At 43.3% G+C, this 23593-nt stretch overlaps 2 protein-coding genes across 3 annotated transcripts; both read right to left on the reverse strand.

Moving 5' to 3' along the window:
• Positions 1-237: 237 nt before the first annotated feature.
• Positions 238-9314, reverse strand: LOC117043697 (amine sulfotransferase-like). 2 transcript variants are annotated; one of them, XM_033143655.1, is made up of 7 exons: positions 9253-9314; positions 8072-8216; positions 6864-7072; positions 6196-6322; positions 5258-5352; positions 811-991; positions 238-442 (listed from the first exon to the last, which is right to left on the reverse strand). In XM_033143655.1, exons 2-7 carry the CDS (start codon positions 8211-8213, stop codon positions 318-320), a joined length of 879 nt encoding a protein of 292 aa, XP_032999546.1. In that variant the 5' UTR covers positions 8214-8216; positions 9253-9314; the 3' UTR covers positions 238-317. The 2 variants fall into 2 exon arrangements, with proteins under 2 accessions (XP_032999546.1, XP_032999547.1); XM_033143656.1 differs by having other exon boundaries at positions 9249-9293.
• Positions 9315-16698: 7384 nt separating this feature from the next.
• On the reverse strand, positions 16699-23366 carry LOC117043699 (amine sulfotransferase-like). Its single transcript, XM_033143658.1, has 6 exons — positions 23225-23366; positions 22339-22547; positions 21496-21622; positions 20761-20855; positions 18576-18756; positions 16699-16967 (listed from the first exon to the last, which is right to left on the reverse strand). The coding sequence occupies exons 1-6, from the start codon at positions 23364-23366 to the stop codon at positions 16843-16845; spliced, it is 879 nt and encodes a 292-aa protein (XP_032999549.1). The 3' UTR covers positions 16699-16842.
• Between the last annotated feature and the right edge of the window lie 227 nt (positions 23367-23593).

A 23593-nucleotide genomic window follows, 5' to 3' on the forward strand; every position in this document is an offset into this window, starting at 1 on the left:
TCATTATAACAGTGCCAAATTAAAATACAATTACTAATCCCAATAGTTAGTTTGGGACTCCTTGACTATTGCACATGGAATCAGAAATTAAGACATGTTGGAATGTAGAAACAGAAGAGGTTTACAGTACAAATGTAATTGTATTGTGGGTTATTTTAATAAAAATATTACACATATTCAAGCATTAGGAAGTATTAAGCCACATGAGAGTAGTAGTAGTAGTAGTAGTAGTTGTTGTTTTTACTAACTCTTGCAAATAGGCCTGGATTAGATGCATACAATGCACTTTATTTCAACCTTCCAAGCTGATGGCAGACTCAGGTTTCCTCATTGATGTCCCAGCAGAACTTGATGGGCAGCTTTTCCATTCTTTCCTTGAAAACACTGTCAAACCTTTCACTTTGTGCAACTGTCATCATGTTCTTCCAGTCTCCAACAGTGCCTGGCCCAGGAAGCAGACAGAATGAAAGTGCATTGTGGTGGTCAAATAAATATCCATAACTCCAGATATATTCCATCCCTAGTTGGTAATATGGCCCTCCGTGTAAGAAAGTTTCCACACTCCAGATTGGAAAGACAACTATGCCTCTCTTAAATATACATATTAAAACAAGGAAAAAACAACAGAGAAAGTACATAACAGAACAACTGTAAAATGAGGAAATAACAGAAACAGAGAGTTTCATGAAGACTGGAAAAATGAAATCACCATCACTTGGTAGCTATATCACATGTCAGTGTAATTATCAGGTGAATCTGTTGGTGATTCTGCAAGCAGGGCCAAGTCAGTTCGATCTACCAATAACTTACCTTTGCGAAGAAAATGTCCTCTGCTGTGGTCTAAGAGATCAGGTGGCAAGAACTCATAGTTTGCCCTGGGATCTGCTTTCATTTTATTAAATGTAGCCTGATCCACAACAGAATCCACCTCCTTTTCCGTCAGTCTCTTTCCCAGGAAGTTGCATAATTTCAATACAGAGCTTCTTAGATCCTGTAATGGAACGTGTTTTTAATGTCAGGCCATCCACAACTGAGATAGCTGACAGCCTAGTGACTAAATCTCATTGAACAGGCAGAATAATAATAATAATAATAATAATAATAATAATAATAATAATAATAAACAACTTTATACCCTGCTCATCTGGTTGGGTTTCCCCAGCCACTCTGGGCGGCTTCCAACAAAATATTAAAATACAATAATTAATCAAACATTAAAAGCTTCCCTAAACAGGGCTGCCTTCAGATGTTTAATAATAATAATAATAATAATAATAATAATAATAATAATTTTTATTTATATCCCGCCGTTCCCCACCAAACCGGGCTGAGGGCGGCTAACACCAATAAAATCACAACAAAAAAATAAAACAATTCATTAAAATACAGATTAAAATACAATTTAAAATTTAATTTAGACTGCAGCCTCATTTTTAAGTAGCCCACCAATCACACCAAAAGAATGAAACATCAGGGTTAAACTGAAACCAACCCAAAGGCCAGGTGGAACAGCTCCATCTTGCAGGCCCTGCAGAAAGATGCCAAATCCCACAGGGCCCTGGTCTCTTGTGACAGACTGTTCCACCAAGTCGGGGCCAGTACTGAGAAGGTCCTGGCCCTAGTTGAAGCCAACCTAGCATCCTTGTGGCTCGAGACCTCCAAAAAGTTATTATTTGAGGACCTTAAGGTCCTACCCGGGACATATCAGGAGAGGCGGTCCCTTAGGTATGAGGGTCCTAAGCCGCATAGGGCTTTAAAGGTCAAAACCAGCAGCTTAAACCTGACCCTGTACTCCACCCGGAGCCAGTGCAGCTGGTAGAGCACTGGATGAATGTGGTCCCACAGCAAAGACCCCGTGAGGAGCCTCATCGCGGCATTCTGCACCCGCTGGAGTTTCTGGGTTAGTTTCAGGGGCAGTCCCGCGTAGAGCGAGTTACAATAATCAAGTCTGGAGGTGACCGTCACATGGATCACTTTGGCCAGATCAGGGCGAGAAAGGTAGGGGGCCAACTGCCTAATACGGCGGAGATGGAAAAATGCCACCTTTGCTGTGGCTGTAACCTGCGCCTCCATGGAAAGTGAGGCGTCAAAAGTTATACCCAAACTCCTGACAGAAGGCGCTGGCACTAATTGCGCCCCAGCAAGAGATGGGAGTTGGCCCCCCAACCCCATGTCATCTCGACCCAGCCACAGGACCTCTGTCTTCGAAGGATTTAACTTCAACCGGCTCCCATACATCCATACAGCTACAGCCTCCAAGCACCTGGTCAGTGTGTCTGGGACCGAGTCAGGGCAGCCTTCCATCAATAGATAAAGCTGGGTGTCATCAGCATATTGATGACAACCCAGGCCAAAACTCCAGACAATCCGGGCGAGAGGGTACATAAAGATATTTAAAAGCATTGGGGAAAGGATTGCGCCCTGCGGAATTCCACACACCAAGGAGTGTCACAGCGACAACTGCCTCCCTAGTCAAAACAAAATCGAAAATTCTTTCTAGTAGCACCTTAGAGACCAACTGAGTTTGTTCCTGGTATGAGCTTTCGTGTGCATGCACACTTCTTCAGATACCAGGAAAGCTCATACCACGAAAGCTCATACCACACGAAAGCTCATACCAGGAACAAACTCAGTTGGTCTCTAAGGTGCTACTAGAAAGAATTTTCGATTTTGTTTTGACTATGGCAGACCAACACGGCTACCCACCTGTAACTGCCTCCCTAGCACCACTCTCTGTCCCCGACCTGAGATAAAGGAGCAAAGCCATAGTCAGACTGTGCCCTGAATCCCCACGTTGGCAAGGCGGTGGTCCAAAAGATTGTGGTCGACCATATCAAAGGCTGCTGATAAATCTAAAAGGATCAGCTGTCTACGGAGATAATCCACTAGCGCTACCAAAGCTGTCTCAGTCCCATAACCAGGGCGGAAGCCAGACTGGAATGGATCCAGAGCCAATGTTTCATCCAGAAATCCACTAAGCTGTTCAGCAACCGCTCTCTCAATTACCTTACTCAGGTATGGAAGATTCGAAATCGGGCAGTAATTGGATAGATCTAAAGGATCTAGTGATGTTTTCTTTAAGAGTGGCCGCACCACTGCCTCCGTCAGCTCCCGTGGGAAATTCCCCGTGCCAAGGGACAAGTTGATGATGTCACCCAGGGGGGCCCGCACCTCATCTGGAACGCTCTAATCAGCCAAGACGGGCACGGGTCAAGGGGGCAAGTGGTGGGCCTTCCAGCTCGAAGGAATCTGTCTACATCGGCAGGGAGTATCTGATCGAAGTGGTCCAATACTGGACCCGAGGACAGTCGAGGGGCCTCCAGTTCTGTTACTGTATCCAAATTGGCAATTAGGTCATGGCAGAGCAACAGGACTTTCTCTGCAAAGAAGCTCGCAAACGCCTCACAGCTATGAGTCGACTCTGTATTTTTTGAATTACCTAAGAGCCACCAATAGGGAGCTCTAGAATCTGACAGATAACCTATTGGATACTGTCAGGGATTTGCCTTCTCCTCATGAGGAGAGCCTGGGCGGAGGTCCTACTCATGAGGAGAGCCAGGGCAGGAGCTCTCCTCGCGAGGAGAGAGAGGAGAGAAGTCCCATGAAGGGGGAAAATCAGGGCAGGGAACTCCCTAGAGAGAAGGTCTTGTTTAGGTACAGGGAACCCCAACCACTACTGTCATCTAACTCATCTCAAAGCCTGTCACCAGAGCTTTCTCCCACGGAAGAGGAGGAGGAGGAGGAGGAGCAGACAGTTAGGGGTGCAAGGGAGAGACCCAGCACCACCAGCCAGACGCAATCGGAGGGAGAGTCGCAGCTTCCGGCACAGGCACAGCGTCAGGGGGCTATGAGACCCAGAAGACATCGTTTCAGGGTGCCGAGGCTTTGGTGCTGGGCAGGAAACTGGAGAGGAGCACTTCCAGATTCTGCAAGTGACTGAGCAGTCATGCTTTTAGCTAGCTCTGCACTGTAAATAAGTATGCCCAATAAAGTAGTCTTTAGAGTAAGAAGACTCTGTCGTTACTTGTGAGCAACCCCCTGGGGTATCCTGACAGATACTACCAAATAGCGACCCCTATTGCTGAAAGCAGGTAACCAGAAGGGAATGCTTCAGCTCAGCCTTTGCACTGTTGATTGAACACCCTCTGCTGTGCAGATAATGGAGAAAGCTCATAAATTGTATCCCTTCAGGCATCCAGGCCAACTCTATTACGCTGGTGTAAACCCTATTAATGGTAATCCTTCTAGTTGGTTAATTGATTTGGCAACTTTCATGCATGTGATTTGTGATGCTAATTATTTCCCCTAAGAGTTAAATGATAGCTACAGGAGAGCTATGAGATTCAGGTGAAGGTAAGATGCATTGTCAATCCCAGCAGGTATATAAGAGGACGACCCGGCCTGCCCAGGCCTGCCAAGAGAGAGAGAGAGAGAGAGAGAGAGAGAGAGAGAGAGAGAGAGAGAGAGAGAGAGAGAGAGATGGAGATGGATGGATGGATGGATGGATGGATGTCTGGCATGCTTCAACGACTAAACACATCCATTTGAAAGTGTTGTTGGTTCCAGGGAAATGCATATTACCCGAATGTGTGGTCTTGTTTTCTGGAGAACTTAGCACATTTTGAAGCAACTTGTCTCAGACAGAAGCCTCAGTCTCTTTCATGAAATGTATCCAGGAGAGCTCCAGAGAGCTGCTCCTTGTCATAACAGCAATGGTGGCTGGACAGCTAAGGTTTCTACAAATGGGAATTGCCCATTGGAAATTTTTCCCAGCAAAGCACATTGGGGGGAAGGAATCCACATCTACTCCATTCTGTATGGACCTGAGTCCTGATGTTCTCAATTTTCCACAGCAAGAGCAGCTGCTGCCCGTACCCAATATTGGAAATGGAGTGGAAGAATGTCCAGTTCATTTTATCAAATGTATTCATTGGCTATGTGGATGTGGAATATGTCCTCCCCACCCCACCCCACCAATATGCATTTTCTCTTGGCAAATAGCAACCTCTCAACTTGCTTTCCCCCTTTCAGCGGCTTTTTTTGCCGCTGGGCTCCCTGGGCGGAGCCGGGGCATGGAGAGGGGTGGGCCAGCCAGTGGCGAAAGCCAGCCAGTGGCCCCTGGCAGCCAAGTGGCTTGCTACGCCCCTGGCAGCAGCTGAGGGCACTTGAATAATCAAATTGCTTCCTTCCTCCATTTTGTAAAGGTGAGTTTTGATGGATGTTTAATATCAGACTGGATTGCATTTTGATAACTTACCTTCTTCATTTCCTCATAGGTAAGAAACAGAATATTGAAGTCATCCTTGTGAGAGTACCAGCCTTCCAGGTGGTCCAGCCATAAACTTGCAAGTACTGATGGGAGAAAAGTTGAATTGGCACAAAATGTATATCTGATTATTTTTTTGAAAAACATTCCGAGAGGAGCAGTACAAACATATAAACTCCATTAACACAATTTAGAGGAATCAATTTAAGAACCAGCAGTGGTAAATGGTAAAGGTAAATGGACCCCTCACCATTAGGTCCAGTCGTGTCCGACTCTGGGGTTGCGGCGCTCATCTCACGTTACTGGCCGAGGGAGCTGGCGTACAACTTCCGGGTCATGTGGCCAGCATGACTAAGCCGCTTCTGGCGAACCAGAGCAGCACACGGAAATGCTGTTTACCTTCCCGCTGGAGCAGTACCTATTTATCTACTTGCACTTTGACGTGCTTTCAAACTGCTAGGTTGGCAGGAGCTGGGACTGAGCAATGGGAGCTCACCCTGTCACAGAGATTCGAACCGCTGACCTTCTGATCAGCAAGCCCTAGGCTCTGTGGTTTAACCCACAGTGCCACCCGCATCCTTACCAGCAGTGGTGCAAACCATTAAACAGAAGCTGAACTAATACCACCCAACCTCACCAATCACTTTCTGGGAGAAAGAATTTGCAGAAGAGTTCTGCATTAAAGTTCTGCATTAAAGTTCTGCTTCTCATCCCAATGTGATGGGAGAGTAATGGGTGCATTGAGATCAGTCTAGCCTTCCTCCAGCTCCCTTCCTTCCCACTCTGGCATTTTACTTATATGGTGTGGCAGGTAATACTTGCAACATTTAGGAGACACGGTCTGGGTTTCTGAGTTACAACTTGATACACATCTCTATACTTGATTAAGGACAAAAGTAATTCATTTTAGAATAGCAAATCTTCCTTACCCTTTCCAGCCAAAAACCTCTCCATGAAGATTCCAAAATCTTCTACTTCTTCTAATTTGAGTGAAGTTTTAGAAAAATGGTAATAGGAAACCAAGACATCCTTTGGGTTTCTGGCCACATAAACAACCTGCAGGAATAACAACAAATTCTTTCTATTCCTGATCTTATTGTTTCTACTGTCTCTTTTGTTTTGCTTCTGTAGTTATTTTTCTGGTTCTGAAATGTGCCAGAAACCAAGTTGTGGGGTATAGTACTGTATAAGCATAAAATAATAAATGGATGGATCTCAGATATCTCTTCTTGTGGATTCTTGGTGCTTCCCAGTTGCTTTATAGCCCTGGCAGCCTCACACTCTTTTGCAACATGCATGTCACACATACAGTGCAATCCTATGGTGACGAATGAGTTTATTCTTATTAAGTGTGTCAGGTGGCACCCTCCAAGACTTTTACTATGGTAGAAGATAAAATCTTTGCTGTTTAGGAGTTATGGGAGTTATTCCACGCTCAGGGTGCACAGAGCATTATTCATTCATATGGACAAAGGAATTTCAACTGTATAAACTGCTCTCAGCAACTGAGAAATGTAAACAGAAACCGAGATGTTAATTTAAAAAAAGGCAAGACAAACATTTAATTTGATCAAATAATAAATGTGGCATGACCTACTTTTGCTCTTCTGTTCCTTAATCCCTTGGGTACTAAATAGTAGGGTAGATGGGAAGCAAAGAGGCGAGGTGATGGAAGACTGACATAATCTACATCGCGAAGCTTGTACTCCAGCCATGGAACTCTGTCTAGTAAATCCACTTTTTCAGTTCCATTTCGGTGACCTTCATGATAAATCAAGCTCAAAATATTTTGAGTCCATATTGTTCCTATAAATGAGAATAAGCTTACTTAATTCATTCATTGTCATGAATGCACATAGGACTTTACAGAGCAACATAATTGAAAGCAACATGTCTCTGAATGGAGGATTTGGGAAGATAGAACAATATTTGCTAATAAGTTCCTTTATTGCTCAGAAAGCTAAGAAAAACTCTATTCCAGATTCTTCCCAGAACATTATGCAAATGATAGCCAATGTCCAGGGAATAAAAAAAGGCTGTCTGGTTTTCCAAAGTACTTTGATTCAGTGGATTCAAACTATGAACGTTTATCAATGTATTCTAGGAACAAGAATGTTGACAAATGGCCAGTGGGACAAACATAATAGGCAAAAGGCAGTTGCAGAAGCCTTTCTTCATGTCGCCTAAGTCCTAAATGCCTATACAATGCAGAACTCCCCCCCCTCTCCTACTCCCTGTTATTGTGTCCTCCCCACCCTGTCGACCCTCCAAAGCAGATTTGGGGAACACTGGGGACACAAGGGGAGTGAAGAATGAAGGATGTTCTGGTGTGGAAGTGGAAGTTATTGTATGTGGGGCGCAACTGCATTGGATATGGACCCCTGTTATTATTGGCAAAACTGTGGCAGATAAATGATGAAATAAAGAGACAGTATGAAAGTTTTTTAAGAATAGAATTTTACAAACACCATTTTACAGACAAATACTAAATCCTGAAAGTCAATGAATATAACAAACTTCTACAAACCAAATTTGAATGTTTTTGATGTGTATTTATGCTTTTTCAGAACCTCAAACATGTTGTCACCAGTGGAAAACACATTAATGCATCTTTAAAATAAAATTAAAAAATGGCACAGTTCACCTGTATGTAACCAGGCAAGTCCCATACTACTCATATTGACCTAAATTTTGCATGTGGTTTTAAACTTGCATTAGGATAATATAGATACTATTTAGATATATGTGGGTATCCATCATGGTTGAATAGCAGTCATGGTTCTTCCTATGAAAATACACTCTTACCTGACTTTGGATAAGTGATTAAAAATACATCACTGTCTCTTATTTCAAAATCCTCTAGGGTATTTAAGTACTCCTCTGAAGCCATGTCTGGCTGGAAATAAAATCCTTTGTATGTGAAAAGGTATTTCTCGTCTGGTTGCATTGCCTGCATAAGAATAAAGAGAAGAGAACAGTTCCCTCTATTATGTGACAGCAGGAAATCACAAAGAAATAGTGATTCCTACTTCTCTTGCAGAATCCCATGCTTCTCTTTCCATCACAGGTGAGCAACATAAAGGTACATCATTTGAAGAACAGAGACTTGGCTCATCATTGAGGCAACTCACCTAGCCCTTTCACCCTTTTTGTTTTGTTTTGTTAGACCGATGTTCTCTCCTGCTGCCCTTTAATTCTTCTTCATCTGACCCTTCCTCATTACTGAGAGAGCCTCTCTCCAGAGACAACCCACCTTGCTACTGCGCTGGCTTTGCCTTGCACAATGATGTTTTTCTCTTTCACCCTGACTTGGTTGTTTCTCAAGTGCACATGTGCAGCATGCAAAATAGCAGCCCTTGGCCTCATTTTATGCTGCCTGGCATCATAGTTTGGTCAGTGCTGCCATCCTGACACTCATTCTTGTCAGTGGTGGGAAAGGAGCAGAACACTGCCCCTTGGAAATGGAACTCAATGGGTGGGGTAATAATAATAATAATAATAATAATAATAATAAGGGGCCAAACTAGTTTTCCTTTCAGTGTTAGCCTCTGGCTGTTCCAAGCATCGTTGGAGAGATTTATTTCTTTTCCAATCCCCCTACGAAATACAGTGCCATCAAGCAGGAAAATCACTTTAATTCTCGATATACGTCTTGTGTTTCATCGCTAAGAAATGCAACAATTGTTCAGCGGAAAACATTGTATGTACAAAATAGTAACAAGGATTGTATCCCATGCCGAATGAGCAGGGTTCCACTTGCACAATAGCAGTTCACATTCAGTCCCCTCAATATAACTATTAATCTCTGGTAGCACAAATGTTGAACTCTGTGCAACACCAGAAAAGAATATGAATTGTGACAAGAGTTTTCATGCATTTGATGAAGTACGTTGTTGCCCCTCAGAACTCATGCAAGAAAGAGTTGTTTGTCATTTAGTAGTCCTGCTTTAACCTGGAAAGTTCAATTTACAACAAAACTTACCTACCTTTTGTTTTTAGAGTCAAAAAGTGTGGGAAAGAGAAATCTCTTCTGCAGCTTGGAGTATTTTGGCTTTTCAAGGCTCTAGTTCAGAGCTCTCCAGGAAACTGCTTTATAGAATTCTGCTAGCTAATAAGAGTTTGATTAAGCCAATGGCTCCTCCTTAGTAAATCATTCCTGGCATGTTATGCAAGAAGAGAAAGATAACACAGGTGCATAGAGGCTGATAATGTAAACAACAACAGAGGGAGAACCTGTTTCTTTGCACAAGCGACAGCCAATATCAACAGTGGTCTTCGTCCGTTTAAGAAATAAATGCAGTATTACGTCTGCTCAGGTCCACTAGTAGAAAATGGACTCAAATGGTAAGAGTCTGTGAATGTCTATTTGTACACACATGCCTGCACTGACTTACACCCCAATAGCACCAAATTTAACTCCAAAATATTCCCTATTTGTTTTAATAAAACTTACTAAAGAATTAGCATTGGTTGTTTGAGAAAGCTATCCAAGAAAAGTAGCAACCTTTATGTCTTACTCCTCCAAATATTTTATGCCATACACTCCACCCCAAATATGTTGGACTGATAGATGTTTAAGTTCCCTTACAAGTCATCTCTGACGGAAAGTTCAGAAAGACCAGAGTATGCAATGCCTCGGAATTCCACCAGAGTACTGAGCTGTAACCTCCTTCTCATAGGCTGTGGGCAGGTGCGCCACGTTGCGCCCAACATTGGGGGAGTGCACCACGTGGTCATGATGTCACATGCATGACACCCCTCCCAATACAGCCAGACCCACTCAGTTTGCTATCCACCAGACACATTTTCTGGATGGGGTGACCAGCCCCCCCCCCCAACAGGCTCCCATCGGAGCCTTGCTCCAGCATGTGAAGGAGCTGCCAAGACTGCCACTCTCCTCAACTGGGCTGGGCTGCACCATGCACATCTCCTCCTCAGGTGGGCCTGAGCCCTTCGCCCCCAAATATTGAGGGGGCTCCACCCCATACACTTGGTGTCCCTGGCTGTGGGCACAGCTAGGCAGAGGTGGGCAGAGTCAGCAATTTGGACATCAAGAGAAAAAGCAATAGAGAGAGTTAGAGAGGGCAGATGGGAGAGTTTGGTTCTGGGGTTCAGCTGGCAAGGAGTGTAGCTCCTGAGCTGTGTGTGTGTAAAATCCACTCTGAGGATAAATATTTACAACCAGAGAAGGAAGACTCTGAGCTCAGATTGAAAGGCTGTGGTTAATGTCTTTAAAGAGTATGTACAGAAGAGATAAGTGGGAAACTAAATTGGGGACAGGAGAAGTAGAGGTGTGAGGAAACACTCTACTTGGGTCCCATTTCAGTCAGAAGGGGAGAGATCTTCTGGAAAGAGAATAATCCCAAACCAAAGGTGTGGTGATCCCCTGGGTCTGTTATACTGCGAGAGGAGCCTCAAGAGCGTGATTTATAGAAGTTTAGGAAACTTAAAGTAGTACCTTGTTTAAGAACCAAAGAATTAAGCTGTGATACCTATGCAAATAAGTGTCTGAAGTGAATGAACTGAAAGTGAATGAACTGAAAAGCAGCTGTGAGTCCTGTTTAGAAGCCTGTAATGTCCACTGAATTTAATATAAATAAATTTACTGTTCCTTGAAAGACACGTCTTTTGTTTGACCAGCTTTGTTCTGTAAAATAAAAACTTTGTTCCAGTTTAACTTCCCTAAGTCCAATATGCTACAGAAAGTGTTATATTAAGAAAAACCGTTGCGTGTGTATTAAACATGTTTGTCTATAAATTTGTATATCAAGAGAAATGCAAATTAAAATGCTGACACTAGAAATTTTCATGAACTTTTTTTCTTCTAAAAAGCACAGGCTGGTGCAGAAATATGGTGAACCAAAAAGAACAGTGGAAATGTGAGAAAGTGAGAGGAAACAAAAGAGATAAGATTCACTCATTCCTACTCTAAAGACTTTGAAGCAGAGGATGGCTCAACCTGTACTAAATCATATTATGGCAGTTTATAAATACCAGAGTCTGGCTAAAGTGTGAGATCCAGTGAATGTGTGTGCTGCTAAACTCTTGGAAGAGTACAAAGAACCATTTTTATTCACATATTTTATAAGCTATAAATGATGGAATCTGTGCTTTTTCATGTGATCATGTTTGCTGAGTGAACTACAGGGGGGAGAATGGGTGTCAAACAGTGCAAGGAATATCTGGGTGCACTTGTCTCTTATCAAACTTTGCTGCCTTGAACTGTCATGCAGTATGAAGGTGCAGTTTTTTTCCAGTAGGTTGGCAGGGGCTTGAATGTTGATTAATCGTTGCCATTCAGTAGGAATCAAATGCTTTCTCCATGTAAAATGTTTGTGAGGCAATTTTGTATTGGAGTTCAAATAAGTTCTCCTATCGAACTACTTTTTCAAATCCACTCAGGTCAAAGTTTTGGGCCCCTTGCAAAGTTTATCATCCTTGGGGCTTGGGGTCAGACGAGTTCCTGTGGAATCAGACTTTGTCACTCCAATTACATAACCATTCTTCAGGGGCCAAAGGTGAGAAAGCGACAAGCAGCATAGTCCTCTGAATGTTTACCTGAAGTAAATCAAACTGTATTTATGAAGACTTACCCTCTTAATAAATTTGTTTATGAATGAAGCTTTTAAAGTGATTGTTCAGTGTCATTAAACACAAAACAGGGTTACTGCATATTATGGACTATGTGCGTCACAAGTTCCTCATCTCTAGTGTGTTTTTTTCTGGGGGGACACAAGGGTACATAAACCCCCAAACATTTTGTGAATCATTGTACTTTTGTCCGTTTACTGTATTTATTTTCCCCAATTTGAACTATAAAATGGTGATTTGCTTGAGTCAAAATGAGAATACCCCTAAACATTTTTTTAAAAGAAAATAAGCACTGCTCACCCCTTCATGGATCACTGCCTTGTCGTGGCGAAGGGGCTTGAATTACTCAGGGAAGCTATGGACAGGTCAAGAAGGACAGGTCATAGTGGAGAGTTTGGACCAAACGTGATCCACCTGGAGAAGGAACTGGCAAGCCACTCCAGTATCCCTGCCAAGAAAACTCCATGGACAAAGACAACAGGCATATAAAAGATATGACGCTGGAAGATGAGCCCCTCAGGTCAGAAGGCGTCCAACATGCTACTGGGGAAGAGCGGAGGACAAGTACAAGTAGATCCAGAGCTGATGAAGCGGCTGGGCCAAAGCCGAAAGGACGTTCAGTTGCTGATATGCCTGGAAGTGAAAGGAAAGTCCAATGCTGTAAAGAAAAGTATTGCATAGGAACCTGGAATGTAAGAACCATGAACCTTGGAAAGCTGGATGTGGTAAAAAATGAGATGGCAAGAATAAACATTGACATCCTAGGCATCAGTGAACTAAAATGGACAGGAATGGGCGAATTCAGTTCGGATGACTATCATATCTACTACTGTGGGCAGGAATCCCGTAAAAGAAATGGAGTGGCCCTCATAGTCAACAAAAGAGTGGCGAAAGCTGTACTGGGATGCAATTTCAAAAATGATAGAATGATCTCGATACGAATCCAGGGCAGACCTTTTAACATCACAGTAATCCAAGTTTATGCACCAACTACCAGTGCTGAAGAAACTGAAATTGATCAGTTCTATGAAGACTTACAACATCTTATAGAAATGACACCAAAGAAGGATGTTCTTCTCATTATAGGGGATTGGAATGCTAAAGTAGGGAGTCAAGAGATAAAAGGAACAACTGGCAAGTTTGGCCTTGGAGTTCAAAATGAAGCAGGGCAAAGGCTAATAGAGTTCTGTCAAGAGAACAAGCTGGTCATCACAAACACTCTTTTCCAACAACACAAGAGACGACTCTACACATGGACTTCACCAGATGGGCAACATCGAAATCAGATTGATTATATTCTCTGCAGCCAAAGATGGAGAAGCTCTATACACTCAGCAAAAACAAGACCTGGAGCTGACTGTGGCTCAGATCACCAGCTTCTTATAGCAAAATTCCAGCTTAAACTGAAGAAAGTAGGAAAAACCACTGGGCCAGTAAGATTCAATCTAAATCAAATCCCTTATGAATACACAGTTGAAGTGAAGAACAGGTTTAAGGATTTAGATTTGGTGGATAGAGTGCCTGAAGAACTGTGGATGGAGGCTCGTAACATTATACAGGAGACAGCAACGAAAACCATCCCAATGAAAAAGAAATGCAAGAAAGCAAAGTGGCTGTCCAATGAGGCCTTACAAATAGCGGGGGAGAGAAGGCAAGCAAAATGCGAGGGAGATCGTGAAAGATACAGGAAATTGAATGCAGATTTCCAAAGAATAGCAAGGAGAGACAAGAGGGCCTTTCTAAACGAGCAATGCAAAGAAATAGAGGAAAATAACAGAATGGGGAAAACCAGAGATTTGTTCAAGAAAATTGGAGATATGAAAGGAAGATTTAGTACAAAGATTACCACAATTAAGGACAAAAGTGGAAAGGACCTAACAGAAGCAGAAGACATCAAGAAGAGGTGGCAAGAATACACAGAGGAATTATACCAGAAAGATATGGAGGTCTCATACACCCCAGGAAATGTGGTTGCTGACCTTGAGCCAGACATCCTGGAGAGTGAAGTCAAATGGGCCTTAGAAAGCCTGGCTAACAACAAGGCCAGTGGAAGTGATGATATTCCAGCTGAACTATTTAAAATTTTAAAAGATGATGCTGTTAAGGTGCTACACTCAATATGCCAGCAAGTTTGGAAAACTCAGCAGTGGCCAGAGGATTGGAGAAGATCAGTCTACATCCCAATCCCAAAGAAGGGCAGTGCCAAAGAATGCTCCAACTACCGCACAATTGCACTCATTTCACACGCTAGCAAGGTTATGCTTAAAATTCTACAAGGCAGGCTTAAGCAGTATGTGGACCGAGAACTCCCAGAAGTGCAAGCTGGATTTCGAAGGGGCAGAGGAACCAGAGACCAAATTGCAAACATGCGCTGGATTATGGAGAAAGCTAGAGAGTTCCAGAAAAACATCTACTTCTGCTTCATTGACTACACAAAAGCATTTGACTGTGTCGACCACAACAAACTATGGCAAGTTCTTAAAGAAATGGGAGTGCCGGATCACCTCATTTGTCTCCTGAGAAATCTCTATGTGGGACAAGAAGCTACAGTTAGAACTGGATATGGAACAACTGATTGGTTCAAAATTGGGAAAGGAGTACGACAAGGCTGTATATTGTCTCCCTGCTTATTTAACTTATATGCAGAATTCATCATGCGAAAGGCTGGACTGGATGAATCCCAAACCGGAATTAAGATTGCCGGAAAAAATATCAACAACCTCAGATATGCTGATGACACTACCTTGATGGCAGAAAGTGAGGAGGAATTAAAGAACCTTTTAATGAGGGTGAAAGAGGAGAGCGCAAAATATGGTCTGAAGCTCAACATCAAAAAAACTAAGATCATGGCCACTGGTCCCATCACCTCCTGGCAAATAGAAGGGGAAGAAATGGAGGCAGTGAGAGATTTCACTTTTTTGGGTTCCACGATCACTGCAGATGGTGACAGCAGTCACGAAATTAGAAGACGCCTGCTTCTTGGGAGAAAAGCAATGACAAACCTAGACAGCATCTTAAAAAGCAAAGACATCACCTTGCCGACAAAGGTCCGTATAGTTAAAGCTATGGTTTTCCCAGTAGTAATGTACGGAAGTGAGAGCTGGACCATAAAGAAGGCTGATCGCCGAAGAATTGATGCTTTTGAATTATGGTGCTGGAGGAGACTCTTGAGAGTCCCATGGACTGCAAGAAGATCAAACCTATCCATTCTCAAAGAAATCAGCCCTGAGTGCTCACTAGAAGGACAGATCCTGAAGTTGAGGCTCCAGTACTTTGGCCACCTCATGAGAAGAGAAGACTCCCTGGAAAAGACCCTGATGTTGGGAAAGATGGAGGGCACAAGGAGAAGGGGACGACAGAGGATGAGATGGTTGGACAGTGTTCTCGAAGCTACTAACATGAGTTTGGCCAAACTGCGAGAGGCAGTGAAGGATAGGTGTGCCTGGCGTGCTCTGGTCCATGGGGTCACGAAGAGTCGGACACGACTGAACGACTGAACAACAACAACAAAGCACTGCTCATCTCAAAGTATGGGCCACACATCCAGCAGCGGAGGCAGCCTTTTGGCTGCCCGGGGCAGCAGTGCGGAGGCACCCCCCTGGGGATGGGGGCGTCGTGACATCACAACATCGGACCGACTGCGCATGCGCGGAAATGCCGTGCATGCCCAGTCCATCTGGGCCGGCGCTGCTGCTCCCGCAGTGACCGGGCGAGCTGCCAAGCGAGCGGCGGGTCGTGGGGCTGCCCTGTTCATAAAGCAACACAGACAGGGCAGCACCACGAGCCGACGCTCGCTCAGCAGCTCGTTCAGTCACTGCGGGAGCAGCAGCACTGGCCCGGATGGACTGGGCATGCCCGGAAATTTGGGCATGCGCAGTTCATTCGGGCCGGTGCTGCTGCTCCTGTGGTGACCGGGCAAGCCGCCGAGTGAGCGGTGGGTTGTGGGGCTGCCCTGGCCATCTGTAAAGCAGTACAGAAGGGTGCTGGGCGGTGGGTTTCAGTTTGGGGAGGGGCCACCGAGTGTCATCCCCCCTCCCCTGGAACGCGGGGCACCCCGCCCCCTACGCCCCGCCCTTCCTACGCCACTGCACACATCATTCTTTCAGATCAAGGACTCAGCTACATTAGTAACAACAACAAAAAACAAACAGCACTTTGAGTGCATTATAAATATGCAACACCAGATGGTGCTGGAGAACAAAAATAGTTCTTTGCTATTTTACATCACGGCTTTTTTTCCTTTTGCTATAATGATTTAATTTCTGACTTATTTATAGCATTTTCTCCCCTGTGTGTAGATCCATCCCAGGTGAAATTGTGGAAAAAGTCTAGCCAAAATGACTTGAAACACCAACATGTCTTCCAACAATCACAGCTCTCCATTTATTTGCAACACATGGATTGGCAGATGCTATGACAGATGACACACTGTTCTAGAGAAGGACCTTAGAAAACAACTCTGTGCAGAATATATCTTGCTTGGTTCCAACACAGCTCTAGATGGACTCGTGCAAAATTCTCAAGATCTGTACAACTGGTACACACATGCAAGACAGAGAAAAAGTCACTAGAAATATTCTCAAGTATAGTGTCCAATTTAGCCATGATCCAAGATGCCCACCTAAACCATTTACTCAGTAAAGAGACAGGGCTGCTTTCTCCTGGGAAAACCTGACCTTTACTGCTGAATTGGAGCAAACATCCATTGGGTTTTCTGTGGATTAACACTGGCTCTGATTCAGGGCTAAAAAACGGGTTTTCCCAGAAACAGTATATTATCAACATGTCATTGTGGAAGAAAGAGGTACCAATGTAAATAGGAATTTTTTTTAATAAACATATACAGCATATTTTAGAATTAAGAGCATATTGTGATGCACAAAGAATGCTTTAAGTAGGTTTTTTATCCTCTCCATTGACAGAAGGTATGGCTTAGATGTGTACAACGCTGTATACAATTTTCTTCTCTCAAGCTGGAAGGAGACTCATAATTCATCATTGATCTCCCAGCAGAACTTGATGGGCAGCTTTTCCATTCGCTCCTTAAAAACGCTGTCAAACCTTTCACTTTGTGCGACTGTCATCATGTTCTTCCAGTCTCCAACAGTGCCTGGCACAGGATGCAGAAAGAAAGGAAACAAACAAACTGTGGTGGTCAAATAGATATCTATAACTCTGGATTTTCAGAAAATGCCTGAAAAACTTGTGAGAGTGTCTGTTCCTTCCTGGAAGGCGAATTGAGGTGTGCAGGTGTATATGTAGAAGCCTCTAGTTTTGTGTGTGGCTTGAATGCAGGCTACTCTACAAATGCAAGGATAGCATTCGGTGCTCTATTTGTTGGTCCTCTGGCCCCATGTGCCACTGCCATCTGGCCCTTGGATGCCTGCCTCACGAGAGAATGTGGCCCTGAAGTGAAAAAGGTTTCCATACTACTGATGGAAGTACGTAATAGAACAGCAACATTAGGAAACAGCAGAATCCAGATGTGTAGCATGGGGAGACCAGGGGAACTGTGGTCCTGGGTGCACATCTTTGAGGGGGCACAATCAAACACACCCATGACAGGCACTGAGCCAGGAGTAGGCAACCTGAGCCCCATGGGCCGGATGCAGCCCAATCGCCTTCTCAATCCGGCCCACGGATGGTCCGGGAACCAGCGTGTTTTTAAATGAGTAGAATGTGTGCTTTTATTTAAAATGCATCTCTGGGTTATTTGTGGGGCATAGGAATTCGTTCATTTTTTCCCTTCAAAATATAGTCTAGCCCACCACATGGTCTGAGGGACGATGGACCGGCCCAAGGCTGAAAAAGGTTGCTGACCCCTGCACTGAGCCCTGGGAGCTCAGGTAGGTGGGTGCAGACAAGCTCTGTTCATCCTCCACACGTACCTCCCTGAGGCGTGCCCCCACTCCAGTTGCCCAGTCCACCAGGGGGGTGCAACACGTGCACCGGCCCAGGCACCAGCAACCCATGCTATGCCACTGGCAGAATATGACAGTTTAAGGGAAGACTGAGAAAATGAAACCATCTTCATGTGTTGCCCATTGCATGTCAGAGTAGCTGCTGGGTGAATTTGTTGAAGATTCTTGAAGCACCACCAGCTCGGTTCAACTGCCACAGACTGTCAGAGTGGGTGTTGGGATCAGATTAGCAATAGCTCACAAATATCAGTGAAGTTAACTCTTTATTTAAAGAAACAAAATAGCTCAGGCCAAGCGAGCACAGCAATTCTTCCTGGTAGCTCTTGCCCCAATGAGGCAATTGCAAGGACTAAAGATCCCCACTTTCCCACAGCTTTCTAAGTCTCCTCCTCCCACATGTCCTTCCCAAGAAATCTCAGACTGTTGCCCTGTCTGTCTGTGTTCCGCTCTCTTCATTCCTCTATGGGTTCTAGAAATCAGGGGGGAGGGGAACTGCTCACAGCAGGGAAGGGAACCCCCTTGGCTTATCTGCCCCTTGCCCCCCCCCCAGCCTATGCTTCTGCCTCTGATTCTGGACTACCATAGCCTCTTCCTGCTCACTAAACCCTACTAGCTCTTCAGCTTCCAATATCTCTTCCTCCAAGTCTGCTCCCTCTTCTCTCTATGACCACTCATTGTCATCCCACCACCAATTCCCTGGCTCTGAGCCTTCTTCTCCTGAGGGTTCTCTCAGGGGTTCCCCAGCTGGTGTCTCCCGCCACTCCTCTGCGTCCAGCCAGTCCATGACATTGATCTACCTTTGCGAAGAAAATGTCCTTTGCTGTAGTCCATTAACTCTGGTGGCAAGGAGCCATAGTTTGCCCTGGGATCTGCTTTCATTTTATTAAATGTAGACTGATCCACAACAGCATCCACCTCCTTTTCAGTCAATCTCTTTCCCAGGAAGTTGCATATTTTCAATACACAGCTTCTCAGATCCTGAAATGGAATGTGGTTTTGATGTCAGGCCATCCACAATTGAGAAACCTGACAGGCTAGTGACTAAAAATCATGGAACAGGCAGGATAATAAGCAGGGGGAACAAGCAGCCTGCATTTCTATTTGCCTAGTTTTCAGTAATTGCCATTGTTTTATATTGTACTTTTATTGCTGATTTTGCTCTGTGAGCCACCCTAAATAAATAAATAAATAAATACTCCCATCCCAGACACAAGGAAGGTTCTGTGACATCTCCCCTTGGCATCAGAGGGCTTGTGAAATGATATATCTTGCTTGGGATCATAACACTATATTATCAGCCCCATAATCCCTCAGGGGAAATGCTTTCAGTGCATTGTTTTCAGTCTAGAGCCTGAAAAGCTGCTCCTGAGTCCATGGCCTCCTGGGCTTTTTAAAAAACCTTTAGAAAGGGGATGAGACTAGCAGGGGAAGCAGCAGCTGAGGGCACTTGAATAATCATATTGCTTCCTTCCTCCATTTTGTAAAGGTGAGTTTTGATGGTTGTTAATATCAGACTGGATAGCATTTTAGAAAGGAGGAGATAGGAGGAGGGGATGCAGCAGCTAAATTGGGGTTTTGAACTGTTTGCATTGAACACTCAAGTAAAGCTTTAGTGGTTTCTAAGCAGGCTGTTGCTTATGGGTGGATCTAAACACAGGGGGGAAACCGCTATAAATAAATGCAAGTAGATTAATAGGTACTGCTCTGGCAGGAAGGTAAATGGCGTTTCCGTGCGCTGCTCTGGTTTCGCCAGAAGCGGCTTAGTCATGCTGGCCACATGACCCGGAAAAACTGTCTGCGGACAAATGCCGGCTCCCTCAGCCAGTAAAGCGAGATGAACGCCGCAACCCCAGAGTCGTCCGCAACTGGACTCAACGGTCAGGGGTCCTTTACCTTTACCTTTTTAACTGAAGGGGGGGGGGATCCTATGGGAAATGTCATTTTAAACAATTCCTGCTCTCTGGCGCCACCTGGTATTGCATGTTTAAAATACATTCAATTTGTTGTTTCTTTACTAATGTAGTTGAGTCCTAAGTCTCTACCGAAGTCAGAAGACATTGTTTTTCCCTGAAGAAAGACTGTGTCAAAAATTAACTTTGGTTGGAAAAACCATTGCATACAAAGATTGTGTGCCTTTTAAAAGGGTGCCTGGCTTGAAGAGCCCCGTGCTGTCATTTATTTTATTTGGTGCTTGTCAGAGGCTTGACTGGACACTGAGGAGCGGTGGCTGGATTCTGATGAGTGGGCACCAGGAGAAGGTGGGTTGGGGACTGAACTGGGGGAATCTGCAACAGCTGGGAGACAAGAGTGAGAGGCAGGATTGGAGAGGGAAGACCAGGCGCAGGAGGAGGGAGAGGCAGGTCAAGCTGCTGGAATGTTAAGGGCTTTCATGCCTCCTCCTCCTGCTGCTCCCACTTATTGTGTTCTTCCAATTTCCAGGTCCAGAAGAGGATTGAAGTGGGAGGAGCAGAAGGTTACATGCAAGCTGAGTCATTGCCTGCTTGGATAGGGGAGGTACATAAACCGAGGTTGGGGGCAAATGCTTCATCCAGTGCACACCTACAAGTAGCTGAGAGATGGAGGACTGATAGATATTCTTTGCCTAACTTGTAAACGCATTTTTGCCAATGAAGAGTAAATTCCTCACTCTAGACATTCCTGACTGACAGCGGCATGGCAGTGCTTGATTTGTGAATCTGTTTCAACCAGGACTAAGCTCTGTTTTGAAATCAGTTAATAATAATGCGGGGCATTTTGATTTCTGGAGCTGTTTAAAATTGATTGTATGAATTCATGAAGGTTTCAGTGCCACATGATCAGCTCACTCAGAGTGCGTGCTAATAATTGGCCAGATATAAGGGAGACACAGAATCTCCTTCAGCCAGGGCATTTGAATATTCACATTGCTTTCTTCCTCTGTTTTGTAAAGGTGGGTTTTGATGGTTGTTTAGTAACAGTTTGAATAACATTTTGACACCTTACCTTCTTCATTTCCTCATAGGTAAGAAATAGAATATTGAAATCATCTCTGTGAGCATACCAGCCTTCCAGGTGGTCCAGCCATGAACTTGCAAATACTGATAGGAGAGAAATTAATCTGTCATAAATGTAGAGCAGATTATTTTCTGAAAACATCGTAACAGTCATAGAAATTCAATTAAAACAATTTAAAGGAACCAGTTTAAGAACCAGCAGTGGTATAAACCATTAAATCATAATAAAAATTCACAGTGGTGTAAACTTGTTTGCTGTAGTTTATTTAGTTAGAGACATTCTGTATTACTGAGGCATGTGGGAAATCAGTTATGACTCAGAGCAACTAACAGCATCAGACATTCCTTACCATACATACAGATTGTTTTATCTGTTTTCAAAGGGGGACAGAGTTGAAGGGACAAAAATGAATTGTTTTAGTGTTGTGTCGTGGGTTCTGGTAGCAATAAGTCCAGCAACACTTCTTAGTGAACAGCTCTTTATTATAAGGGATAAGACAAGACTGGGGAATAGGGTGTAGGGAAAGCTCTATTTATAGACACATTGGGACAGGGGGAAAAGATACATTTTAGCGGGAACCAATAATATTCAAACTTTCCGGCGGGACCCAATCAGGCTGTGGATTGTGATTGTACTCTTCAAATTGACCAATAACATTACTTTACCTGGCTGACAGAATATGTTATTTAATACGCAACATTTAGAGTGGCAAATAATTCTTACCCTTTCCAGCCAAAAACCTCTCCATGAAAATCCCAAAGTCTTCTACTTTTTCTAGTGAGCATGCAGCTTTGGCAAAATGATAATAAGAAACCAAAACATCCTTTGGGTTTCTGGCCACATAAACAACCTGCAGGAATAATAACAAATTCTATTTGACTTAACTCTCCCAATGATGAGATAGATATTGCTAGCAATGAGATTGTTCTCTCATACCTGGCTATTCTCGCAATATTCTCTGGTTTTTTTCTGTTATGCACATCATCCTTTTGGGAAATTTTGGCACACTAACTGTTGCTGGACTACAACTGTCATGATTCCTGGCTAACTTTGGTGGGAGTTGAAGTCCAACCAAGTCTAGAGGACTGTGAGCTAAACCAAGGAAAGGGCCTTTGAAGGGACACTGCGTCCTAAAAAGAGGCTGGCATGATCCTTACTTTCCTATCTTGTCAGTTTGGAGCTTGAACCATCCTAATTTGCTGCTTATAATTGCCAGTCTTATTGCTTGCTATTGTCTGTTTCGCTGTGCTTCTATAGTTATTATATTATAGTTATCTATAACTCCTGGAAATCTCATTGCAGCAATGCTAGTTCAGGGCAGACCTCTTCAACTCACTGCAGGGGTGTTTTAACCCAAATAACTGGACCTAGATAGAAGATAGATGTCCATGCTGTTTAGGAATCATGGGAATCAGTTTCAAGCCCTGTTTTCATTCATATTGACAAAGGAACTGAGGTTTGTTGAAACTAAGAAATGTCAATGGAACTGAGAAATATCAATGGAAAATGAGGTTGTAGTGTAAAGTAAGGCAAGACAAACATTTAATCTGATAATGAAATGCCTACTTTTGCTCTTCCATTCCTTAATCCCTTTGGTACTAAGTAATATGGTAGATGGGAAACAAAGAGACGAGGTGATGGTCGATTGACGTAATCTGCATTGGGGTCCTTGTACTCCAGCCATGGAACCCTGTCTAGTAAGTTGACTTTTTCTGTTCCATCTCGATGACCTTCATGATAAATCAAGCTCAAAATATTTTGAGTCCATATTGTTCCTATAAATGAGAATAAATGAGGCAGTGGGGAAGAGCAAGTTGTCTGAATATTTGGAACTTGCAAAATTGACTGAGGTGATAAGACAAAAATCGAATAACACAATTCAAAAACAATGGAAATGTCTTAATAAGTATCTAGGTAGACAAGGAGCAAATGAAAGATATTGGTTATGTTTAGAATAATTAAGTGTTGGTATTAGAATGTATATGGAGATAAAAGTAGAAAATATACAAATTGATATATATAAACTGATGGTAGTAAAGAATGACAGATGAAATTTAAGACTTTATTACTATGAAACGTTGTATTCAGCAGTGGAAGTCATTTACTGAAATTTTAATTGTAACTTAATTTTGTTTGCTTAGGTCGTGGTAGATCCTAGCAAAATCTTTCTTTTTTCTCCTCTCTTTCTCTTTTCCCTTTTTCTTCCTTTTTCTTTTCCCTTTGTATCTTGTTTTTTTTCCTTCTTTTTCTCTCTTTTGGTATATTAATATATGCAATAGGCAATATGTAACTTATATTATGTAACATGCAATATGTAATATGTATTTTTATTGTGTAATAAAAAAGTCTATTAAAAAAAAATAAATAAATAAGCGTGACCAAGTTTAATACCAAACTATTAATGGAGTCTGGTAAAATCTGGTTCTTCTTATGAAAATGTTTCCACTTTTACCTGACTTTGGATAAGTGACTACAAATACGTCACTGTCTCTGATTTCAAAATCTTCCAGGGAATCTATGTACTCTGGTGAAGTAACATCTGCAGGGAAATAGTATTCTTTGTGTTTGAAAACGTATTTCTCAGCTGGTTCCATTGCAATGGTTGCCTGTATAAGAATAAAGAGGAGAGCACAGTTCCCACTGTTACGCTAAAATGGGAAATCACAAGGAAATAGAGAAGTTGTTTTGTGAAGTCTTTCTGCACAATCCTATGCCTCCCTTCCATTAGAGGTGAGTGACATAAAGGTCCATCATTTAAGGAACAGAAACTTGGCTCAGCATCAATGCAACAAAACATTTTCCCCCTTCCTATAATTCCATT

Source organism: Lacerta agilis, chromosome 3 (genome assembly GCF_009819535.1).
Source record: "Lacerta agilis isolate rLacAgi1 chromosome 3, rLacAgi1.pri, whole genome shotgun sequence".
NCBI lineage: Eukaryota > Metazoa > Chordata > Lepidosauria > Squamata > Lacertidae > Lacerta > Lacerta agilis.

Bases quoted from the DNA above. Each gene is read 5' to 3' on its own strand.
- LOC117043697 (XM_033143655.1), bottom strand. From the start codon at position 8,213: ATGCAACCAGACGAGAAATACCTTTTCACATACAAAGGATTTTATTTC. The intron at 7,073-8,071 runs GTAAGAGTGTAT...TCTCATTTATAG, and splicing joins AATCACTTATCCAAAGTCAG to GAACAATATGGACTCAAAAT. The intron at 443-810 runs GTAAGTTATTGG...TTCCTGGGCCAG, and splicing joins AGGACATTTTCTTCGCAAAG to GCACTGTTGGAGACTGGAAG.
- LOC117043699 (XM_033143658.1), bottom strand. From the start codon at position 23,366: ATGGAACCAGCTGAGAAATACGTTTTCAAACACAAAGAATACTATTTC. The intron at 20,856-21,495 runs GTAAGAATTATT...CTCTCCTATCAG, and splicing joins GAGGTTTTTGGCTGGAAAGG to TATTTGCAAGTTCATGGCTG. The intron at 16,968-18,575 runs GTAGATCAATGT...ATCCTGTGCCAG, and splicing joins AGGACATTTTCTTCGCAAAG to GCACTGTTGGAGACTGGAAG.